Source organism: Neofelis nebulosa, chromosome 1, assembly GCF_028018385.1.
Source record: "Neofelis nebulosa isolate mNeoNeb1 chromosome 1, mNeoNeb1.pri, whole genome shotgun sequence".
Classification (NCBI taxonomy): Eukaryota; Metazoa; Chordata; class Mammalia; order Carnivora; family Felidae; genus Neofelis; species Neofelis nebulosa.
In genome coordinates this window covers 124,851,437-124,876,971 of record NC_080782.1, presented here as the reverse complement: position 1 = coordinate 124,876,971, position 25,535 = coordinate 124,851,437, and the positions used below count along the sequence as shown (strand labels likewise).

The following is a 25,535-nucleotide window of genomic DNA, read 5'->3' as shown; positions in this document are numbered from 1 at the left end:
ACCCCTGGCCAGTGACCAACACGGGAGGCTGATAAATTGGTAGGCACATCAGCTGACAAACAGCAGGACTCTCTCATTCACAAGTACTTATGAAACACGCTCTACATGCCAGGAACTGTGCTGGGGGCTGGTCACAAAGAGGAATGAGGAATGCGTTTTCTGCCCCCACCCCCCACCCCCAGCTCTGGGAATTTCTAACCCTGGTGGGAAGGTAAGACTTACACAAAAGGCTCTGGGAGTTGAGTATGCCAGACTCACTGTGCCTAGTGTTCAAGGAATGCCTCAGCAAAGAGTTGGGAACTGAACATGACTGTTACCATTTCTCAGCTTTCACATATCCCTTCATTCAACTAGCATTTATTGGTGTCCATGTTATACTCAGCATTATGCTGGAAATATAAAATAAGCACAGGCCATGTCCTTGAGAAGCTCATATTAAATAAGAGACAAAATAACTAACCAGGATAAAGTATGCTAAATTCTATAATCAGAGTGTTGCTATGGGGATACAGATGAGGAGGTATGACACAAGACTCACTGAAGAAGGCAGCTGTGAAGCTTAACTAGGAAACTAAGGAGAGGGGACTCTGAGCAAAAGCACTGGCTGAGACACTAACAGGAGTCATGTTTAGAGGATCACGTGGGCCAGTTTATCAAGAGCAAAGGGTACATGTGGGTAACAAATGTAGAACATAATTAAAGTGGTAGGACAAGGATACACTGTGATAGGCACAGAACATCAGGACAACTAACATATTTGGAATTTATTCAGCAGCAGCTAGGGGGTGCCACTGATGGCTTTTTAGAAAGACTCTTCTCCAATCAGGACTACATTTAGGAAGACTGCAAAGGGCAGTGGGACACAATGTCCTAGAGGAACATTGCATATAGGGTATAGAAGGAGGCTCCCATAAGAACTCAGAAGCAGGAAAACAAGGGAAGCAATAAGACTACATCAGAAAGATACTGCAAAGGCTTGCCAAAAAATCTAAGACAATAGCATTTCTCTGAAAAGACTCCTCAGTTGTTTTTTCTTTTTCTTTTTCTTTTTTTTTTTTTTTTTTACGAATTCAGACCAGTCTTCCCCACAAATAATAAGGTTTTACCCTATTTGTTTCATTCAGAGATGTAAGGCACAATCTACAATTATGGTACTCAGGTTTTGTTTAAACATCAGCTTGAGATCAATATAAAAACGGGTAGTAGCTTCAAGGGCTTTTTCCCCACTCGCACCCCCACTGCTACACTGAACTAGTTGTCAATCTCAAAGAGAGTCAACTTGAACACAAAATCCAGATGAGTGTATTTGACTGTGCCTGCCTGACCTTGCACAAGGACCAGAAATGGGCATACAAATCAGAAAAAAAGCTGTGACAGAAGTCAAAGTTCCCGTAACAAGCTAATTGCTTCATGTCTGGCTGAAGAGAAGGCAAGAGACGAGGAAAACATACTGTCAAAGGGCCCCAGGCAGACTCTGGACAGCCAGCCCTGCTCCATTACATCCCCATGTCAGACAATGGCCAGGAAACAAGGCCCACTAGCCAGGGCAGCCAATTAAAGACAGCACCAGAAAGGTGAGAACTAAGCCAAGTAAGAAAGAAGATGGCAGAGACGCTTCAAAGTTCCCTGCTATTCATGACTTTTAGTTATTCAGCATGAGCTAGCTGTGACTACTGACATGAATAATCAACCAACAAAGGAGACAGACAATGATGTGATGGTTAAGATAATACTCGCTTGGTCAACCCAACTTATCCTATAACCAACTCTTGGGTCAAGAAATAGAAACTACAGTTGTTGACATGACTGAAAATACAGAGAGGAAGCACTTTCCATTTGTATTCTCTCAATTCTCAAGACAGCTTCAAGAGTAGCTATTACTATTCCCATTCTACAGATCATGAAATTAAGGTTTAGAGAAAATAAGTAACTTGTCCATGATCTGACAGCTAGTAAGTAAACAGCAGAGTATGAAACCAAGTGAGCGGATTCCAGAATTTTTTAAACCTCTCTGACATACCATTCATTCCCTCACTCTTTTTTAGTGACGTATTACAGATTTTCTTGGATCACCAGATAAGGTCCACTGGTGCATTGGCCCCATTCTTTACAGAACACACTCAGACCAGCCTGGCCTGAGCACTTTTTCTTTGTTTCTAAAATAGGGGGAAACTTCATATCTATTTCCTCTGGGGTAAGATCAACAGGAAACTCACTTGAACATGAATGGGAAAGAAATCAGCATGACAGCCAAAAACCTCACCAGTGAGGGTTCTAAGATAAGGAATAAGGCAGTCAGTAGAGGTGGGGCCTTCTCTTTCCTTGGAGACTTTTTTCCCCTCCCTGGAGATTTTTTTAACTGCAACAGCATCTTGCATCTTTATAAGGCTTTAAATAATGTTAACAACTTCTATGGCCACCCTCTGTGAACCCTCTGGCTTGAGTCTCAGCTCTACCAGTAATATCCTGATGGTTCTAAAAAAGGTATATAGCCCATTTCACTTCGCTGGAGTTCAATTTTGTCATCAGTAAAGCAAGAAGTCACCAAATCCAAAACTCAACCACTGGAAGATGACAGAACCTGAAGGCTATCTACTGACTCTTCACTCACCTAACCACAAACAGTCATTCCTTGGACCTGAAACAGACCCAGCCCTGATGTTTCCAATAAAATTGATATAAAGACCCCTAGAATGATCTCTTGCAACCCATAAATACCATGATTTCAGACTTGAGCAGCTGGGCCCAAGGACAGAGACTGTGCTTCAGGAATACAATCAAACTCACTTCCCCATGACTAGGGATGGGGAGAGTCAAAAAAATCAACCTTAAATACCTTGCTTAGGAGCTTGCCCCTTAAGTTTCCAATGTCTACTACCCACTGGATTCAAAGTGTGGCCAATCAATGTTGTCTGTATTGACTGTCTTACTTTATGTTACTTCCATTGAACTGAAGCCTCCTAGTTTTCTTGAGTATGGTCAGATGGCTGCTGACCCCTTTGGTCAGATGGCTGCTGACTCCCCTTGGGACCCTCACAGAAAAGAGAGAGGCAAAAGCATGAAACTATATACAGACATAAAGACATGCCCATTTAAAAGTCCACTGGTATGAGCCTTCCTCACATGACTTAAGAGAGGCATCTGTGATTCTTCTTTCAGTTTCTATAACTCCTTCCTGTCATAAGACAGAAGACGCACACTACTTGCAAAAAGGCAAGTAGCAGGACATGGATCAGTTCACTGATGTGATATTCCTCTACCCGGAATGATAACAGGTAATGAAAAGGCACACCCACACCCTCAGTCAAGACACAGCCAGCAAGCAGACCTCAGAAACATACCCCTTCCCATTTTTCTGTGGATAGGACTGTGACATGGGCTAAACATCAGACACTACCCAAAGGCTCCAACTTCTGGTACAGGAACACGTGAGCCAACACAGCAGACACAGCTGTGAAAAAAGAAGGCCAAGGAGGCATCAGAGAAACAGATGGTAAATGGAACACCTCAAAAGTCCCAAGATTTGGAGGAAAAGAAGAACAGTAAAGAGTAATTCCAGCCCCTTTAAAGAAGTCCAGGAAGGGGTGCCTGGGTGGCTCAGTTGGTTAAGCGTCCAACTTCGGCTCAGGTCACGATCTCGCGGTCCGTGAGTTCGAGCCCCGCGTCGGGCTCTGGGCTGATGGCTCAGAGCATGGAGCCTGCTTCCGATTCTGTGTCTCCCTCTCTCTCTCTGCCCCTCCCCCATTCATGCTCTGTCTCTCTCTGTCTCAAAAATAAATAAAAAACATTTTAAAAATTAAAAAAAAAAAAAAAGAAGTCCAGGAAAAATTATTCCTCCTTCCACCTCCACACATATTCCATTTCTTCTCCAATTCTCTCAACAGCATTAGGTTTTGAACCAGACAATATGGAATAATTTCAGAAAGGGACAAAACAACTTCTGCTCTGAATTACTAGGAATAGCAGTAAGAAAAATAGAAATGAGATTCTTACTAATCCTGTTTACAAGCATCTAATGGCCAAGTTTCCTGAGCCTGCTACAGACTTTATGCAACAGGCTCAGCAATTAGAAACAGCTCACCTGGTTGGCAGATGGAACTAGGAGGGACATATTCACAGCTTAGACCCTCCTAAAGGCCAACTAGCTCAAATCTTTCCATGAAAGCCCTTAGCTATTGCCAGCCATCTCACAAGAAGTAAAATCAGACTAGGTGACAGGGACACTAGCCCTAAAGCATCCCATGCTGGAAAACTCAGGAAGCTCTTCAATAGCAGGATCTCTTTCCCACTTTAGTGTCCTCAACATCTTGAATTGGGCCTGGCACCTAGGAGGCCCTTGTGAAAAGAAGGTGAATGGTCAAATGTCCTGCTGATGACAACAGACTCCTGGTGAGAGGAGGATGGCACTCAACAACAGAAATCACTTTGGAGTCAAACTGGGTTTTAAGGTCAACAAACTTTTTGACCTTGGTCACATTACTTAACCTCACTGAGCTTATTTCTTCATCTGTAAAATGGGGTAACACCAACGATTTTATAAGGCTGATATCAAGTATGCATGAGATAAAGTTCTCCCCTGGGGCGCCTGGGTGGCTCAGTCAGTTGAGCATCCGACTTTGGCTCAGGTCATGATCTCATGGTTCCTAAGTTCAAGCCCCACGTCAGGCTCTGTGCTGACAACTCGGAACCTGGAGCCTGTTTCAGATTCTGTGTTTCCCTCTCTCTCTGCCCCTCCCCTGCTAGCACTCTATCTCTCTCTCTCTCAAAAATAAATATTTTTAAAAAAAATTTTTTTTAACAAGTAAAAATAAAGTTTTACCCCTTTCACTAGTCTGGTGTTGGTGTGGTAATAGCTGGTCTTCTAGATATAAAACATGCCTTGGTGGCTGTTTTAGACGATGTATTTTCAATGAAGACAGTATCACCCCACTGCAAGGTGGGGGGGATTGATTCTTGGGTTAGAAAAATCTTAGATATTTTAAGTTTATGGTCCTCCAAAGGGCCACAATACATAAACGGATACATAGAGTATCGGTGGTATTAAAATTTCCCAGGGGGCGGCAGGGACGGGGGGACAGATGGGGGGGGGTGTCTCAAAAGGTGATAATGAACAAAAGGTTGACAATCACTTCATTAGATGTCTGAAGAGCTGACCCAGTTCCTTTAAGAACCTGACCATGCTGGCACCATGATCTCACAGGTCCAATCTCCAGAAATAAATGTTTGCTGCTTAAGCACCCAGTCTATGGTGTTCTGTTACAGCAGCCCGTAACTAAGAAGCTTCTCCATGCCTAAAACACCAAAATCAAGGGCACTGTAACCAGAACGAGGACAGACTGAGCCAACCAACACAATCACACCATTCTCCATGTGCTGCCTGGTGGAACCCGAAGGAACTACAAGTTTGAGCTGAACATAATTCTTTTGCTCCTGGATTCTGTCTCCAAGGTGGAAAATAGCACAAGAATGGATGCCAGGTATAAGCCCTTCCTAAGTCAGTAAAATTCTGGGAGATTCTTCACATGTGTCCTGAGCAGCTTCTATCTTTTACAAGGTTTTTATCTCAAACTCAATTACTGTTGATGCTAGGAATCAGGGATTACCCAAAGCCCACGTGAATGGCAAGGGCTATTCCCCTCCTCCTCTACCCAGCAGTGAAGCCCTTGGTGAAAGAAAATGAAGAAAATGGTAGGATATTGCCCCTTTAGACCACATGTAATTAAAACAAGAAGCTCTATGTTGTGAAAAACTAAGGCCTCCAGCTTAAGGCTAACTCAGAGAAGAATAAAGTATTCATCTTTGTTCAGAAAGAGAAAAGATTAGCCTCACAAGGACAGGTCTCCAAATTGACACCAAATCCAGGAGTTAGAGATGCCTGTGCTACAGAGCGTGGTCTAAGAGCCAGCTGAGGCCCCAGAGAAAAATCCCCAGGAACACATGACCAAGGGGCTAGCATTGTAAGAATGGTCAGATTAGCTCTCCTGAAAAGAGGCTTACTCCAAGAGACTGGCAGACAGCCTCTGCAGCACAACTTGACTCACTTGGGAAAGGACAGAAAATGAATGAAAAAGAAGACAGAAGTAGGATGAGGTCAGAGCATGAATCCACAAAGATAATGAACAGAAAACTGGAAGGCATATACCTATTTGGAAAAAGGTACAACATGCCTTTAGAGACTCATTTTTCAAAAAATATTCTCATTAATAGCAAATCTTCAATCTTTGATGGCATAAATATTTATTGTATTTCTAGGTCTTTAATGTGTTCCATTCATTTAATCACTCTTCCAAGTAAGCATCTGCATTTTTTTAAAGGATTTTACGTTTAAGTACAGTAATCTCTACACACAACATGGGGCTTGAACTCACAGCCCCAAGATGAGTCGGATGCTCCACCAACTGAGCCAGCCAAGTGCTCCAAGATTCCCATTTTTAGGCAGTGGAAAACTGAGCCTAAGAGGTGACTTATCCAAGGTCATATGGCTAATAAGTGATAGACTCAGATTCAAAACTAATGTTCACCACACACCAAAAATGTATTATGTCCACTTCAAAAGAACTGTTTAATCAACTGAAGACAAGCTAGCTAACAAGGTTGCTTAACCATACCATTTGGGGTTAAAAAAAAAAAAAGTATAGTATTATGTATTAATGAAGTTGATCGCTAACATAGTTCAAAAATGTCTCTGAAGACTATTTCAGATGTGGATTTTCAAAACTGCTTTGGACAGCGACATCACTTAAGTAAATCCACACTTCACCAGTCACACCTACATATACCACTCTAAAGGAAAACAACACTCAAGAAGCACTAGCATGTTTGTTATAAAACCCATTTTGTTGCTTTTCAGTTTTGCTTAATTAGTTTTTGTGTGTCAGTGAAACACACCAGGGCTCAAAGTTGTCCTCTGTAGAGAACTGAGTAATAAATAGCCTTCAAAGACATCAGGGAAGGCAAAGAAAGCAGGAATCCAAGAACAAGACAACTTTTCATTCTGGGTTACCACAGCTGTACTAATACATCCCCCATTCCCACCATCTGTAAAATGGGGGCAATAAGCCTTTTCTGTAGCCAATTTCATCATAACAACACATGTATCAATTAGTATATTAAGTTCATTAAATAACCCAAAGAAAAGCCAAAATACACCCGACGTGGCAACACCCTCTTAAAAACCTAAGGGCCATGTTCTCAACTGATCCATGTTACACAAACATCAAACCTAATATCCTCCTACCCCAGCTCCTATCAAAATCCTATCCAATCCCCAAATGTGGCTATATTTTCATCAGAAAGTAAAGTAAGTTTGGGTGCTGTGAGAGGTAAAAAGACACACCAATATATACCAAAACATCTTTTACACTGTCCAAACAAACACTCTTAGTGTTTACAAACACATCACTTTCTTTTGTTAGCAAACCTGGAGGATTCGTTCTTCTGCCTACCCACTCTGGGTTAATCCTCCAAAGCAGTTTGTGGTTTTGTTTTATTGAGGTCAGAAAGCCAGATGAGCTTGAATCCAACTGACCACATACTGGTGGGGTGTGTGGGTGTGTGGGTGTGTGTGTGACATCAACCGGTCCTCTAGCTTCTACTGTGAAAAGAAACCCCACACTGGCCTCTCTGGTGCCAGGCATTTCCTGACTCCTGTTCTTTCCCCGCCAGAACCCCATTTCAGGGGCTCAAATGTCAGTGGATTCCTTCCAGTCTTCTAAAGCGTAGAATCTCAAGGCAAGGATTTAAGGACCACGTGAATCAGAAACGCCGGGGAAGTACGGAAGGTGCCCATGCTCCACTTTAAATGAAATCAGTTACTAAAGCCCAGGGATGTACACAACTTCTTAGTTGATTTGAAAAACAACAAAGTCTGTAACCTGTACTTCAAAGGCAAGTCTTCAACCTACCAGGAAAAAGGAAAACACAAGATAGGAATGGAAACACGACGCGAGTAGAGGGCAATTCCATATGGTGAATTCTTGGCCTCTGCCAAGAACCAGAATTTCAACAAAGGAGCAGTTAAATGCAGAAACTGAGGGTGGGAGAAAGGGAACAGATGCAGAATCAAGAGCTAATCTCGGAATCCCCACCGCCTCATCTGGCACTTAATAAGAATTACTGGAAACTCTTTGAGCACAAAAGGTAGGGAAGGCGACTCGTGGGCTGAGGCCAGGGCCCACTTGGACGTCCCGTTTGGGAGGGACGAGATGTGCGTGTGACGGGGACAGGGAGGGGATGTGTAGGGACCCCGCAACAGTGCTGGGAAGGCGCCGGGGCCGCTGGTGGGAGGAGGCTCGGACAGCGCCCTGAGCCCCCCGCGCAGCTCCAGGGCCGAGTGGCCCTCACCGCCCCTACCTTCGGCTTCCCGCCCGGCAGCCGAGGGGCAGACACAACCCCCACAATTCCAGGCGGCTGCAGCGGCAACCAGCTCCCCATGCGCAGACGCCGCGGCGACCTTCTGAATCTGTGAGCGCGCACTTATTACGTCACTTCCCACCTCACCCAATTGCTGCCTTCCAGAATGACGAGCGGCCGCCTCCCTTTCTTTCCTGCTCTCGTAGCTCTTAAGCCCCGCCTCTCTCTCCCCGGCTTCTGTTAAGTCCCGCCCACTAACTCACACGTGATGAGGCTGGTTTTCAGCTGTAACCCTCCGCCAGCGTGAGACGTCTGAAGGAGATCGCCGCGGGGCTGATTTTGCTTCCAAGCTAGACCAAAATGGGACTTCGAAGTTTCATTTCTGATTTTCCAATACTGTAATTTCTTTCTAGCGGAAGGAACATCAGAAGGAAACCAGCGGACATGAGAAGTAGAAATAAATTAAGCTGTTGCCACTCAGTGTGGAATAGATAAATCCGAGACTCTTAAACTGTAAATAGTCCTTTGAAAATTCCTGCAGAGAGGTCACCTATAAGTCGTCTACTTTATGTGCTTATGTATTGTGTGAATTAAAAACGACCAATTATTTTCAAAGTACCCTACAGCTCAAATGCTGCTAGAGCACTGAATATCTTATATGTGCCAGGTGTTGCATATATATATATTTCTCAAAACTTCCTGAGATCAGAACAGCCATCCGTTTTTTATAGGTGGGGAAGCTAAGGCTCAAAGAAGTTGAAGAACTTGTACAAAGTCATATAGTCAGGAAGTGGTAGAACTGGGAATGTAAGCCAGATTTGAGTGCCTCCCAAAGTCCTGTTCTTTTTCTATAAGACCTTCCCCTTGACCAGAGTAGTTTAACCTGCTTAGTAAAATGGAGTGCTCCCTCAGGCCCTGAGAGTCCAGACAGTGATTCCTGGTCAATCATGAGTGGAGAAAAGTACAATACAAACAAGCAGTGACTTTCCCCGAACAGGTATTCCCCAAGAGCAATCCACCTGTCTCAAGTTTGTGGTTTTTTTCTTCCATTTTTGAGGTATAATGTGGGCTTCTAGCAGTTAATATACTTTCTTGATTATGTTTACTTCAAACAGATGGGAAATCGCACCCATGAGCAAACTTCGGTTTGCCTGGGGAAGGAGAACACGCCTCTGGGCAATAGTGGAGTGGGTAGTGTCAGTTTTTAAGAAAGGTCTAGAGGGGCGCCTGAGTGGCTCAGGTGGTTGAGCCTCTGACTTCAGCTCAGGTCACGATCTCATGGTCCGTGAGTTCAAGCCCCGCGTCGGGCTCTAGGCTCATGGCCAAGAGCCTGGAGCCTGCTTCTGATTCTGTGTCTCCCTCTCTCTCTCTGCTCCTCCCTCGTTCATGCTCTGTCTCTCTCTGTCTCAAAAATAAATAAACGTTAAAAAAAAAATTAAAAAAAAAAAAGGTCTACATAGGACACTTCCCTAGGACTGAGTGGGAAAGGACAGAGAACAGTTCACTTTTTCCATGGAACACCCAAGAGGCTAGCAAGAGTAGCCCAGCAATAATTCTAGCTTGTGTCACTTCCTAGTAGCATGAGGATAAATAATAAACGTTCAACAAATATCTATTACATCAGTGATAAATTACAGAATGAACATATAAAGTACAATCAAGCCTGACACATGTTATAAAAAGATACTAATAAAGTGCTACGAGAGTATTATGCTTACAAATAGAATAAGCTCAAATCTTATAATAGAATGAATAAATAAATGCATGGGCCAAGAAAAGAGTCCAGCTGGACACAGAGCTGCCAACATTCATAGGAACCTGGCTGCCTTCTTGGGACAGCTCTAATCAGTTGATGTGTAGGGAAAAGAGAAATTCTGAATCTCCCCAGGCCTCAAAACAAAAAGACCTGAGAACCTCCTTCCCAGGAGAATTAGCTCTGATCTCAAGCCTTCTCAGCTGCTAAAATCAGTGTGCAGGACTGGGCCTAAACAGCCCCTACTTTCATGGCCCCCAAACAAGAAGAACCACTGTAAAGGTGGGAAGTTTGAGGTCCAGGGATGGTGGGATGGTGGGTGGTGGGATCACAGAAATCTCTTCTCTGTTTCCATGTATTACTCTTGGAATTGAGCAGAAATAAGTTTAAATTTTTCTTTTAAATAAGTAAATGACAAACAAAAAGCCCCCTCTTCTTGCAGCTCTATTGGAGAGCTTCCAAGATCCCTCTTCCACTCCCCAGAAGTGCAAAAGTTTGCAAGAGTACAGAGCCTGAGAAATAACCTTCAACCTGACCACCACCAATCAAAGGAAACCACAGCACCCATACTCAGAGCCCTGCTAGGCAAGAGATTTAGATGATCAATTAGCCTTCCTCAATGAGGAAAATGTGTTGAGTAGATCATTTCTCCTCTCATCAGCCTTTCTCAATTAAGCTCCCACAAACCTGATACCCAGTGTGTGAAAGCATTTCTGGCAGCAGGAATTGGCTCCCTGCTCCCTCTGGATTGGCCTAGAATATTGAGTATGGGGAGCAAGAGCCCCAGCTCTGTCTCATCATCAAATTGTCCTGTCCTGCTTCCTCTTCCTCTCTGCACCCCTCCCCCTCAGCTTTCACCATACACTTTAAATCCTTCTGCCAGAAATCCTTCCTGAACTCCAGACATTTTATTCACTTGAACATGAGTACCAAACTACATGCCAGCTGTTGGCTATGGGGATACAGCTGTGAAATAGTACCACTGGGTTCTTACCCTTAAAGAGCTCAGGGTTAGATGAGAGATACAGAAATGTAAACAGATCAAATCAACACAGTCAAACAAGGACTATAAAACAGAAATATTAACAGAACTATAAGAATTGGCCCACTTAGGGGCACCTGGGTGGCTCAGTCCATTGAGTGTCCCACTTTGGCTCAGGTCATGATCTCGCAATTCGTGCCGGGCCTGGAGCCTGCTTCAGTTCTGTGTCTCCCTCTCTCTCTCTCTGCCCCTCCCCTGCTCTCTCTCTGTCTCTCAAAGGTAAATAAACATTTAAAAAAAAAGAATAGGCCCACTCAGTTCACACGGCTGTCTTTGTTTCCAAATCCCTCATGTGAGTAAAACTCTTCCCCATTCATCATCTTGTTTGCTCCAGACAGCCCTGTGAGACAGGGCAAATTTTATTCCCATTTTACAGATACAGCAAAACTCTTTGAACTCATCAGATCTGTGCTGCCCAATATGATAGCCAACAGTCACATGCAGTATTTAGGTTTAAATTAATTAAAGTGAAATAAAATTTAAAACTCAGTTCCTGAATCACACTAGCCTCTTTTCAAGTGCTCAAGAACCACATGTGAATAATGTCAACTGTATCAGACAGCATGGATTATAGAACATTTCTGTCATCACAGAAAGCTCTTTTGGACAACAGCACTTTAGACGTCCTGAAAGTCAGTCAAGGGCAGGGATGTGAATGAAGCCAGAGCTCTCAGTGTTCCCAGACAAGCTGAATAGAGCAGCCAACATGGATTAAGCAAGAAGCTGAGGGGCACTGCCAAGGAGACCAAGAGGAACTGGCCATCTGAACCAGGGTCCTCCACTTCTGGGCTGCACACAGATGGAGTGGGTAGCAGCAACCAAGGCAGAATGGAAACCAGATGATCTCTACACTGAAACCTGGGCACATCTCAGCCCATATAAGCAGCTTCCTTGGTGGAACTCCAGAATTCTAGGTATCTCTACCCCAAGAGACCTCAAGGACCCCAGTGACTATACTTTGCTCTGTCTCTGGTTCATTTCTGAAGGCCTCATTAGCAGAAAAAGAAAAATAACAAAATGCCCCCTGCAAAAGGGATATGAGGCCTCTGTATGACAGCCTCTCACCTGCTAGAAGGCCTTGGCAGCTCCGCGGGGCTTCAGCCAGAAAAGGTCAGTAAATTTAAGCTGCAATTGCTCTCAGCTAAACAGTCGTCTCTGGTTCAAAGGAAAAGCACTCAAAAGAAGAGACCTAGAAGACAGGCAAGATTTCAAAGGGTTCTCACCAAAAAACTCCCACTGAGGCCGAAGCAAAACCCCAGAACCATGATTCTGTCTCCAGAAACACCTTCAACCACACACCTACTCAGGTACACAAACATGTGACACAAATGCACTGCCTGCAGGCACCCACAAAGGCAGCAAACCACAGGAACACATATACACACAGGGCAAAGGTACAGCCCTGTTCCTGCTATCCACTGCTGCACAACAAAGCATCCCAAAACAATAATCATTTATTTAGCAGGTTGGGCAGGGCTTGGCAGGGAAGAATCAACCCTGCTCTGTGTACTGTCAGCTGGTGTGGTTCAGTAAAGGCAAGATGCTCACTCACATGGCTGGAAGTTGATCCTGGCTGTCAGTTGGAACCTCAACTGGTGCTGTCAGCCAGGACACTGACAAGCGGCCTCTTTTAGTAGCTGCTTGGCCTCCTCACAGTTTGGTAGCTGGTTTCCAACAACGAGCATCCCAAAAGAACAAAACATAAAAGTGCCTGGTACTTTAATGATCTACCTTCAGAAGGGACATAGCATCATTTATGCCATATTCTGTTGGTTGAGAGACTCAGAGAGGTCTGTCCACATTTAAGGAGAAGGAAAGAGAGACCATCTGTCTATGGGAAAAGTTGACATATTGTAAAGAGAACACATGGGTTGGGATATATCGTTGCAGCCACCTCTGGAAAAGAGCCACAAGCCCCACACCCTGGCACAAACACCCACAGTCGTACACACATCTTACACATCCAAAGTCAAACACAGGACACAGACAAGTTTACACATGTACATAAATTAAAACATTCTGCATTTATACACATGAACACTGTCACACAATGGTATGGACTTTACCACAAATATATTTCTTACATAATTACACAATTAAATGTGTCTAGTGAAACATGAAAACATACCATATAGAGTATATTGAAAATCAATCAGAGACCATCAGGAAACCAGACTGGGAGCAGATGGAGTATAACCTAGGTGTGAGCTGTCCCTCACCCTGTTCCATTTCCCCACCAAGAACACATGGCTGCAGGTATCATAGAGATGATAGAGGAGAACATTAATCCCACACACCCCACAGCAGATAACCTGAAACCCCTCTTGAGCACTTCTTTCCTCCCAAGTCCCTGTCTTACCTCTGTCCCTCCATGGATCATTTTTTATCTTTTCTTTCCCTTGCATGGTACCCAGTCAGCCAGTTCACATATCCTTCTCCAGGATTTTCCCTCAAGCCTTCCTCACCCTTTGGTCATACAGAGCAGTTCAGGTTTGCCCAGATCCATGATAAAAGGCTGATGTAAAGAAAGACAGGCAGGGACAGGAGCTGGAACCAAGGTGGTCTGAAGACAGGCTATACTGTCATCTCTCCTTCTCATAGACCACCAGTCCTCTTGCTCTTGTCTGCATCACATCAAGATATCTGACTGGCCAATACGGTTTAACTTTACATTCTAAATTTGGGCTGAGTTAAGTTGACTGGAATAGTTCACTTCAGTCTCTGCCCACCCCCACGCACACACCTGGAAGACCCCTAAGAACAAGGCTACTGCAGGGCTGTTGTAGGGCAGCCTATGGGTCCTCTCCTGGTCCAATCTGTGCCGACCCCTACATAAGGGCCAGGGCTGCTTCTTCAAGCAGAGAGATGCAGAAGGGATGTTGTCTGCTACAGGATCCTGGGCATAACGGGTACAGTGACTGGCCATGCCTGCACATGCTAGCACAGTCCTGGGTCAGCAAGTCAATAAGGGGAGAACAACTCCTCTGACGCTGTCCCTAAAAAGGTTCCCAAGCACCAGAGCTTTGGGAGATCATGTGTGGACAATAAGGCTTGCTGTGTGGCATGACTCAGAACATTAGATCATCAAATCCAATACCACTGGGGCACCTGGGTGGCTCAGTAGGTTGAGCATCTGACTCTTGATTTTGGCTCAGGTCATGATCTTGCAGCTTTGTGGGTCCAAGCTCTGCATCAGGCCCTGCACTGGCAGCACAGAGCCTGCTTGGGATTCTCTCTCTCCCTCTCTGCCTCTCTCTCTCTCGTGCTGCCTCTGTCTCTCTCAAAATAAATAAACTTAAAAAAAAATTCAATATCACTGTCAGCAGAGAGCCTGGATTCAGGACTGTGGAGCAGTTTAAGAACCGGCTTCAGAATCGGACAGCTCAAATTTTGACTGCTCCTCACTAGCTAAGCAAGTTGCTTTAACCCTAACCTACCTTACAGTGGTGTTTCCTTATCTGTAACATGGAGGTAATATTAGTATTTCCTTCAACAATTGTTATGGAGATTAAATGAGATAACATATGTAAAGCATTCAGCACAGTGCCTGACACAGTAAGTGCTGAATTGATCTTCTTCTCTCTTCTCTATTCTTCTCCATGCCTGTTGGTTACACATACATGGTGCTAGAAGCTGGGTAAAGTTAAATCACACACAAATACACATGTGGATCCTGCTTTATATCCCCACTTAGTATTCTAATTATTCCACTCCCAGACCTACACACACCTTATACATCATGCCCAGGCTATATATGAGCTTTTGCGGAAAGGGTGGAAGAAGAGGTATTACTCAGGCAGACAAACCCTTCCTCTTGTCACAAATAAGACACACATGAGGGGTGTCTGGGTGGCTCAGTCAGTGAAGAGTCCAACTTCAGCTCAGGTCATGATCTTGCAGTCTGTGGGTTCGAACCCCACATCGGGCTCTGTGCTGACAGCTCAGAGCCTGAAGCCTGCTTGGGATTCTGTGTCTCCCTCTCTCTCTGCCCTTCCCCGACTTGTGCTCTGTCTCTCTCAATCTCAAAAATAAATAAACATTTTTAAAAATTTTTAAACAAATAAGACACACATGAAATGAAAGGTATGGGAGTATCTCTGGAACAGAGGGTCTTGGGAGATCTTCTGGAGAAGGCAGAAGTTATCTGAGCTGGATGAAGATGACAAGCTGAATGTGGTTTTTCTCAGCAGCATCTTTATTGCTCCATATGTTGGAGCACACAATGGGCCAGCTCAGGCGACAAGGGGCCGGCCACACACAACTAATCATTCTTATTTGTTTAGCTAGTGTGGCTTCCCATCTCCCCATGGCCTCTACAGAGACACCCAGAGTGGGAGGCATTGGCACCAAGATCATTATGGAATTATGAGACTTATTGAACCATCATGAGAGCCACTCTAGGGAAATAAATCTGCCCTGGCTAGAAATGGATTGCATAGCCACAGGAACCCTATTCCAGTCTCCTAATGTCTGCTCCTCAGTAACTGGCAGGGGTAAGAGATGGAGAGTGGAGAAAAGTTGAGGAGCCTTCCTCCAGGGCAGGGTATTTAGGGGTTCTGGCCTTGTCCACTGCCCACCCTGGGCAACAATGAGAATAATAACAACATTAAACAGAACTTTACAGTTTATAAAGCTTTCTCATGTATGCCTTTTAATTCTCACAGAAATCCTTTGACATACAGATATAACCTGAAGTTCAAATACTCTGAGAGATGTAGCACAGTGCTGGGACCATACATGTCCCTAAATGAAACATGTGGAATAGAATGATGCTAAGGGTCCAATTAGACCCTTTATTCTAGCTCCGAATCTAATACTTTCATATCACAAATAGGTCAGATTCCGCCTACTACAGTATGTCCATTAGTTAAAAAATTTATTGCGTTCATGTGATAGGTGCTATGCTAAGAGCTAGGGATTTAACGATAAGTGAGCAGACTTAGTCTGGAAGTAGATTAAAGTGGTCTCAAATTCTTTGCACTCCCATCATTGAGAGGTATAGTATATATCCTATCCCTTTGAATCTAGGCTGGCTCCCTTTGACTCGAGATTGCTCTGACCAATAAAGTACAGAAGTGATGCTATTCAGTTTTAAGCCTACTCTGAAAGCTTCCACTTTGGTCTCTTAGAGCCCTGAGCAGTTCTGCCATAAGTCCAACCACCCTGAAATAGAAACAGCATAGATAGGGAGAGGGGCTCAGCTAAGCCCTGACTTCCAGCCACCCAGGGAAGATACCAGACATTTGAGTGAAGCCTTCTTGGACCTTTCAGACCAGACCAGCATCCAGTCAAGTGCCACTGAGAGGTCCCGGTCACCATCACATAGAGCAGAAGAATCATCTAACCAAACCATTCCAGAATTCCTGGCATGTAATATCATGAGCTATAACAAACTGACTGTTGTTTTAATCCATGAGTTGGCAAATTTTTCCTATAAAGGGCCAGATAGTAAATATTTTAGGCCTTGCAGACCATGTACTATCTCTGTCACGCGCTGTCATTGTTTTGTCTTATTTTATTTTGTTTTTAATAACCCCTTAAAAATGTAAAACTAGGGGCGCCTGGATGGCTCAGTCTGTTGAGCATTTGACTCCTTGATTTCAGCTCAGGTCATGATCTCAGGTTCATGGGACTGAGTCCCACATTGGGCTCTTTGCTGACAGCACGGAACCTGCTTCGGATTCTCTCTCTTCCTTTCTCTCTGCCTCTCCCCTGTGCATGAGCTCTCTCTCGTAAACAAACAAACAAACAAACAAACTTAAAAAATGTGAAAAGGGGGCGCCTGGGTGGTTCAGTTGGTTGGCGTCTGACTTCAGCTCAGGTCATGATCTCACTGTTGGTGGGTTTGAGCCCTGCGTCGGGCTCTGCACTGACAGCTCAGAGCCTAGAGCCTCCTTCAGATTCCGTGTCTTCCTCTCTCTGCACCTCCCCCCTCGCACTGTGTCTCTCTCTGTCTCTTGAAAATAAACAAATGTTAAAAAAAATTAATTAAAAAAAGTTTAAAAAAACATACTTAGTTTTCTAGTTATACAAACACAGGCTATGAGCTAGAAGTGATACATGGGCCCTACTTTGCCAAACTCTGTTTTAAACCACTAAGATTTTTTTTTTTTAATGTTTATTTTTGAGAGAGAAAGCGCTTGCACCTGCTGCACGCCTGCAAGCAGGGGAGAGGGATGGGGGAGAGATAGGGAAAGAGGAAGACAGAGGATCCAAAGAAGGCTGTGCACTGGCATCAGAGAGCCTGAAGTGGGGCTCAAACTTACAAACCGTGAGATCATGACCTGACCCGAAGTAGGATGCTTAAACAACTAAGCCACCCAGGTGCCCCTAAACCAAGATTTGAGGTTGTTTGTTACCTAGACAGCTAACCAGGACAGTCCTTTTCTCCATGATACTAAAAAAATGCAAGTAAAACATAAAACAAAAAATATATAATTAATCAAATAACCACATAAAGGAGATGAGCCAGGCACAATGGGACTTAATGCCACTGAGGTTTTTAGGAAAGGCATCCCTCAAGTGGCAACATTTAGGCTGAGATTTGAAGGTTCACTAGAAGTTTGGAGGTGAAAGGAGCAGAAAGAGTATAATGGCCGAGCCATTTTGCTTCAGTGTGGGAGCTTATGACCAGCAATTCTAGTTCCAGAGATTTCTGCTGGAGTGGCCAAGAGCCCACATCACACTTTCACTTCTTCCTCTACCTAATTCTTCTTCTGCTTTCTTCCTTGCATAGGTGTTGCTCCCTAATAAACATCTTGAACCCTAAAGTCTGTTTTAGTGCCTGCCTCTGGAGAACTGAACCTGGGACACTTGCTAAAACAAAAAGGGAATTTATTTACCTTTGTAATTAGAAAGTCCCCAGGTGGAGTCCTGGGTTTCAAGCAGAACTTGATTCAGAGCTCCAACAAGGGTGACTAACATGGACACAAGGATTTCAGTGCTAAAACCAGGAAAATCCCAGGCACACAGGGATGATTAGCTAGTCTTGCTCCAACGTGTAACCAGGTCATGATGTCTCTTCTTTTCTTGACTCTGCTTGCAGCTAGGTTAGATGATTCAGTCTCAGACTCTACAGGTAAGCAGCTCCAGACCCTATATTCTCTCAAGTTGGAATCCTACAAGAAGGGAACTAGTTTAGTCCCCTCATAGCTCTAGATGGTTGGATTCATTTGTACTGGCTTTCATCAGCCTTCTTGAGCCATGTGCCCATACACTTTATTTCTAGCTTAGTTTTTTTTTTTTTAATTGAGACATAATTCACATACTATAAAATTCACCCTTTTAAAGTATGCAATTCAGGGGCACCTGAGTGGCTCACTTGGTTAAGCGACCAACTTCAGCTCTGGTCATAATCTCACACCTCTTGGGTTCAAGCCCCACGCCAGGCTCTATGCTGACAGCTCAGAGCCTGGAGCCTGCTTAGATTCTGTCTCCCCCTCTGTCTGCCCCCCACTCCCTGCTTGTGCTCTGTCTCTGTCTCTCTCTCTCAAATATAAATAGCCATTAAATAATAAAATAGTAAAGTATGCAATTCAGTAAAAATAAATAAACATTAAGGTATGCAATTCAGTGTTTTTTTTAGTATATTTACAGTGTTGCACAATGATCACTACTAGCTAATTCCAAAATATTTTCATCACCTCAAGGAGAAACCCTGTATCCATTGGCAGTCACTCCCCACTCCCCTTTATCTACTCTGGATATTTCATATAAATGAAATCATATGTGTCCTTTTGTGAATTTTTTCTTTCACTTGGCATAATATTTTCAAAGTTCATCTATGTTGTAGCATACATCAGTACATCATTCCTTTTTATGACTGAATTAACATTGCTACTGTATGAATATAATAACATTTTCTTTATCTGTTTATCAGATAATGGGCATTTTGGTCATTTCCATTTTTTGACTGACAGGAATAATGCTGCTATGATATGAACATTCATATTCAAGTTGTTGTTTGCACACCTGTTTTCAATTCCCCTGTATGTATCTAGGAGTGGAGTTTCAGGGTCATGTGGTAACTCTATGTATGCCCCCATTTTCAATCAAGAACTGTGGCTTAGAGGATGGAATGGTCTAATTGTTTTATTTATTTATTTTTTTAATTTTTTTTAATGTTTATTTTTGACAGAGAGAGAGAGAGAGACAGAGCATGAGCGGGAGAGGGGCAGAGAGAGAGGGAGACACAGAATCTGAAGCAGGATCCAGGCTCTGAGCTGTCAGCACAGAGCCCGACGCGGGGCTCGAACTCACAGACCGTGAGATCGTGACCTGAGGTGAAGTCAGACGCTCAACCAACTGAGCCACCCAGGCGCCCCTGGTCTAATTGTTTTAAACCTAAGTCACATGCTACATTCCTAGTGCTGAGGGTGGAGTCAGTCTCACTAGAACCACATGGATTGAGGAGACAATGATCGTTCACCAGAAGGAAATGAGGTACCATTACCAGATGGAAAGTGAATGCACCCCAAGCAGCAAATCCACAGATGACCACTGCAAAGAGCTACATTTATGGAATGCTTACTGTGAGCCAGACACTGTGCTAAGTATATGCATTATCTCTTTTACCCTTCACAACAATCTCCTGAGGATTCTGTTATTCCTATTTTACAGATGAGGAAACTAAGTCTTAGAAAAGTTGAATAAGTTGCCCAAGTCTGTATAGCTGGGAGTCTAATTGCAAAGCAAAGCATCAGGGAAAAAAACAGATTCTGAGGTATGTTAAAATATATCTGCTAGAGGCTCTTGTATTTTGTATTCCCAATATTTTTATAATCATTGGAGAGGAGTCTGTGTAACCAAAAATTTCCTTTCACATCATGGACAGGGAAGAACAGGTTTTTATAATGAAAAAAATCAGTTGAATTTTTTCCTTTAGATTTCCAAGTAAGCTTCCAATTTTGTCAGACCGCATCACTGACATTGAAATTCAGTAGATATATTTCTCAGAAAGCCCCCATGCTTCTTGTAACCACTGATGTTTTTCTAATAGGTCTAGCAGAAATTCAGCTAAATTCTTCTTGTCATGAGATTAGGAAATACAGAACTCTACATCAGGCTCTTAGCCTCCTTCAGATATGATTTACAAGAGTCCTTATCTCAGGCTCGTCTGTGGTTCTTATGGTGAGGACCTAGGGCCAGGGATCTCCCCACTCAGTACTCTGGTAGTCCACAGCCTGGATGGTGTGAAACAGGTAGGACAGAGATGTGACGTTGCCAAAGAGTTGAAGGGGTATAAGGACTTGCATTTTGTTGCCCCACACTCTTTGCCAATTCCAAAACACTAGCCTTTCGAATGTCATGGCAGAATAACTTCATATGAAGCTGTATATTGTACCAGCTTCATATTAAAAAGCAGGCTTACAGCATCACACTGACTCCTCCTTGAGAGACCCCTTCCTACCATCTCCTCCTCCCAATATATACACATTCCCACCAAGGAAACTTGCATCCTAAGCTCTTGAAAGATTTACTGCCAGTACCACAGACAAATTAGTGAATACTCTGGCAGTTGATTCCAAAGACAGGATGCTCATTTGCATGAGAAGTTGCATGTCATTTGCATTATATTTGCAACCATTTGCATATCACGTCTTCCCTGTCAAAATGTACATAAATCCTTTCTACTTTCATTTTTTTATTTTCTAAAAAGGACTACGCCTCCACATCCTGCCCAGACTGTCTGATAAAATTACTAGTTGAGTATTCCTAGCTTGATTGTGAAGAACCTCACATGCCACGCTGAGGAGACCTCAAGCGATATCAGAACTCAGTTTGAGATATTTTATTCATTCATTCATTTATTCAACAGATCTTTATTGAACACCTACAATGTGCCAGGCACTGTTTCAGGTGCTGAGGATATATCTGTGAACAATGAGATTAAAAATAATTTACAACATTAAAAGTTAAATTCAGTCGTTTCAAAAGATTACCTGGCACCACCCTGATCAATAAATATGAGAGCAAACTAATAGTAAAATCTCATCAAGGGGTGCCTGGGTGGCTCAGTCAGTTAAGTGTCTGACTCTGGATTTCAGGTCAGGTCATGATCTCACAGTTTGTGGGTTCAAGCCCCTCATTGGGCTCTGCACTAACAGTGTAGAGCCTCCTTGAGATTCTCTCTCTCTTTCTCTCTCTCTGCCCCTTCCCCCCTCAAAAATAAACATTAAAAATAAAACAAAATAAAATAAAATCTCTTCAAAGTACATTGTTATAAGGTGGTAATCTGGGTATTATAGACTATGCTTACATTTTTTAAAAAACTGATCCTAGATTATATAACATTCTAATGGGTACTGAAGATCCCTGAGAATGAAGATCCATGAAGAACCCCAGGTTTAAGAAGAACCAAGTGGGGAGGGGCACCTGGGTGGCTCACTCGGTAAAGCATCTCACTCTTGGTTTCAGCTCAGGCATAATCTCCTGGTCCATGAGTTTGAGCCCCACATCGGGCTCTGCACTAACAGCACAGAGCTCGCTAAGGGTCCTCTGTCTCCCTCTCTCTCTGCTATCCAGCCCCCTCAAAAATAAATACTTAAAGAGGAAGAAGAACCAACTGGGGAGCCAGCAAAAGATTTAAGCAGGGAAATGACCTGAGTTTGTGTCTTGGAAAGATCACTCTGGCAGCTACATGGAGGGTAGAATGGAAGCTGCTCAGGACCAGAGATCCAAGAGAGGCTTTGATAGTCTGGGCGTGACTCATATGTGGGACTGTCCACACTGGCCGCTTCCTAAACCTATGGCCCCCTCACTGCTGTCAGTCAGAAATCGAGCCAAACCACATACATGGTGGCTTCAGAAGCTTTCAATAAAAATTTGTATACTACGGAGAGGGGGCATATCACACCTTGTTTCACTTGAAAACTCAGCTCTAAACATGTCTATTCAGATTCTCTCATATAGCTGTAAGTGGTAGGTGCTTCTCAACTTTCTATCAACCAGCCCTCAACTGACTCTATTCTCTCTCTTCTTGATCTTTTAAACTCTGGGACTCCAAACTCATCACCTCTTTATTTTGTAGAGCAATTCAGCTTCCACTCTGAAATCCCAGGGAATGTGGAAAAACAAAGGGCTCTTCAGTTCCAGCATCTATCCTGTAAGAGGTTATAAATAACATTTTTTAAAAGTCCGTCCTTTTTTTTTATTATTTTTAACATTTATTTATTTTTGAGACAGAGAGAGAGAGAGCATGAACAGGGGAGGGTCAGAGAAAGAGGGAGACACAGAATCCAAAACAGGCTCCAGGCTCTGAGCTGTCAGCACAGAGCCCGACACGGGGCTCGAACCCATGGACCGAAAGATCATGACCTGAGCAGAAGTCGGACGCTTAACCGACTGAGCCACCCAGGAGCACCAAAAGTCTGTCCTTAAGAGAAAGCTGTTGGAGTTCCGGAATGTGGCGGCGTAGGAGGACGCTGGGCTCACTGCGCATCCTGCTGATCACTTAGATTCCACCTACACCTGCCTAAAGAACCCAGAAAACCGCCAGAGGATTAGCAGAACGGAGTCTCCGGAGCCAAGCGCAGACGAGAGGCCCACGGAAGAGGGTAGGAAGGGCGGCGAGGCGGTGCGCGCTCCACAGACTGGCGGGAGGGAGCCGGGGCGGAGGGGTGGCTCGCCGGCCAAGCAGAGCCCCCGAGTCTGGCTGGCAAAAGCGGAGGGGCCAGACGGACTGTGTTCCGACAGCAAGCGCGACTTAGCGTCTGGGAGGTCATAAGTTAACAGCTCTGCTCAGAAAGCGGGAAGGCTGGAGGACAAAGGGAGGGAGAGCTGCTGAGCCCCCGGACAGCAGAGCTCAGCTTGGCGGGGAACAAAGGCGCTCGCCAGCGCCATCTCCCCCGCCCATCCCCCAGCCAAAATCCCAAAGAGAACCAGTTCCTACCAGGGAACTTGCTCACTCCGCGCAAACACCCAACTCTGTGCTTCTGCGAGGCCAAACCTCCGGCAGCGGATCTGACTCCCTCCCGCTGCCACAGGGCCCCTCCTGAAGTGGATCACCTAAGGAGAAGGGAGCTAAGCCTGCCCCTCCTGCCCCCGTGCACCTTGCCTACCCACCCCAGCTAATATGCCAGATCCCCAGCACCACAAGCCTGGCAGTGTGCAATTAGCCCAGACGGGCCACGCCACCCCACAGTGAATCTCCCCCCTAGGAGAGGGGAAGAGAAGGCACACACCAGTCTGACTGTGGCCTCAGCGGTGGGCTGGGGGCAGACATCAGGTCGGACTGCGGCCCCGCCCACCGACTCCAGTTATACACCACAGCACGGGGGAAGTGCCCTCCAGGTCCTCACCACTCCAGGGACTATCCAAAATGACCAAACGGAAGAATTCCCCTCAGAAGAATCTCCAGGAAATAACAACAGCTAATGAACTGATCAAAAAGGATTTAAATAATATAACAGAAAGTGAATTTAGAATCATAGTCATAAAATTAATCGCTGGGCTTGAAAACAGTATACAGGACAGCAGAGAATCTCTTGCCACAGAGATCAAGGGACTAAGGAACAGTCACGAGGAGCTGAAAAGCGCTTTAAACGAAATGCAAAACAAAATGGAAACGACGACAGCTCGGATTGAAGAGGCAGAGGAGAGCATAGGTGAACTAGAAGATAAAGTTATGGAAAAAGAGGAAGCTGAGAGAAAGAGAGATAAAAAAAATCCAGGAGTATGAGGGAAAAATTAGAGAACTAAGTGATACACTAAAAAGAAATAATATACGCATAATTGGTATCCCAGAGGAGGAAGAGAGAGGGAAAGGTGCTGAAGGGGTACTTGAAGAAATTATAGCTGAGAACTTCCCTGAACTGGGGAAGGAAAAAGGCATTGAAATCCAAGAGGCACAGAGAACTCCCTTCAGACGTAACTTGAATCGATCTTCTGCACGACATATCATAGTGAAACTGGCAAAATACAAGGATAAAGAGAAAATTCTGAAAGCAGCAAGGGATAAACGTGCCCTCACATATAAAGGGAGACCTATAAGACTCGTGACTGATCTCTCCTTTGACACTTGGCAGGCCAGAAAGGCTTGGCACGATATCTTCAGTGTGCTAAACAGAAAAAATATGCAGCCGAGAATCCTTTATCCAGCAAGTCTGTCATTTAGAATAGAAGGAGAGATAAAGGTCTTCCCAAACAAACAAAAACTGAAGGAATTTGTCACCACTAAACCAGCCCTACAAGAGATCCTAAGGGGGATCCTGTGAGACAAAGTACCAGAGACATCACTACAAGCATAAAACATACAGACATCATAATGACTCTAAACCCGTATCTTTCTATAACACTGAATGTAAATGGATTAAATGCGCCAACCAAAAGACATAGGGTATCAGAATGGATAAAAAAAACAAGACCCATCTATTTGCTGTCTACAAGAGACTCATTTTAGATCTGAGGACACCTTTAGATTGAGAGTGAGGGGATGGAGAACTATTTATCATGCTACTGGAAGCCAAAAGAAAGCTGGAGTAGCCATACTTATATCAGACAAACTAGACTTTAAATTAAAGGCTGTAACAAGAGATGAAGAAGGGCATTATATAATAATTACAGGGTCTATCCATCAGGAAGAGCTAACAATGATAAATGTCTATGCGCCAAATACCGGAGCCCCCAGATATATAAAACAATTACTCATAAACATAAGCAACGTTATTGATAAGAATGTGGTCATTGCAGGGGACTTTAACACCCCACTTACAGAAATGGATAGATCATCTAGACACACGGTCAATAAAGAAACAAGGGCCCTGAATGATACATTGGATCAGATGGACTTGACAGATATATTTAGAACTCTGCATCCCAAAGCAACAGAATATACTTTCTTCTCGAGTGCACATGGAACATTCTCCAAGATAGATCATATACTGGGTCACAAAACAGCCCTTCATAAGTTTACAAGAATTGAAATTATACCATGCATACTTTCAGACCACAATGCTATGAAGCTTGAAATCAACCACAGGAAAAAGTCTGGAAAACCTCCAAAAGCATGGAGGTTAAAGAACACCCTACTAACGAATGAGTGGGTCAACCAGGCAATTAGAGAAGAAATTTAAAAATATATGGAAACAAACGAAAATGAAAATACAACAATCCAAACACTTTGGGACGCAGCGAAGGCAGTCCTGAGAGGAAAATACATTGCAATCCAGGCCTATCTCAAGAAACAAGAAAAATCCCAAATACAAAATCTAACAGCACACCTAAAGGAAATAGAAGCAGAACAGCAAAGGCAGCCTAAACCCAGCAGAAGAAGAGAAATAATAAAGATCAGAGCAGAAATAAACAATATAGAATCTAAAAAAACTGTAGAGCAGATCAACGAAACCAAGAGTTGGTTTTTTGAAAAAATAAACAAAATTGACAAACCTC

The 25,535-nt window shown here is 43.9% G+C and overlaps 1 protein-coding gene across 5 annotated transcripts in view; it reads right to left on the bottom strand.

The window, feature by feature from the left end:
• Positions 1 to 25,535, bottom strand: part of SIL1 (SIL1 nucleotide exchange factor) — a 308,739-nt gene that overhangs the window by 214,224 nt on the left and 68,980 nt on the right. Inside the window, exon 1 of one of the 5 annotated variants that reach the window (XM_058712449.1) lies at positions 8,353 to 8,468. The exons of 3 other annotated variants lie outside the window; for them this stretch is intronic. In XM_058712449.1, coding sequence (XP_058568432.1) covers positions 8,353 to 8,433 — 81 coding nt within the window. In that variant the 5' untranslated portion in view covers positions 8,434 to 8,468. Of the gene's footprint in view, positions 1 to 8,352; positions 8,469 to 25,535 lie in introns of those variants that run through there. One more of the 5 variants, XM_058713138.1, reaches the window with a different exon arrangement.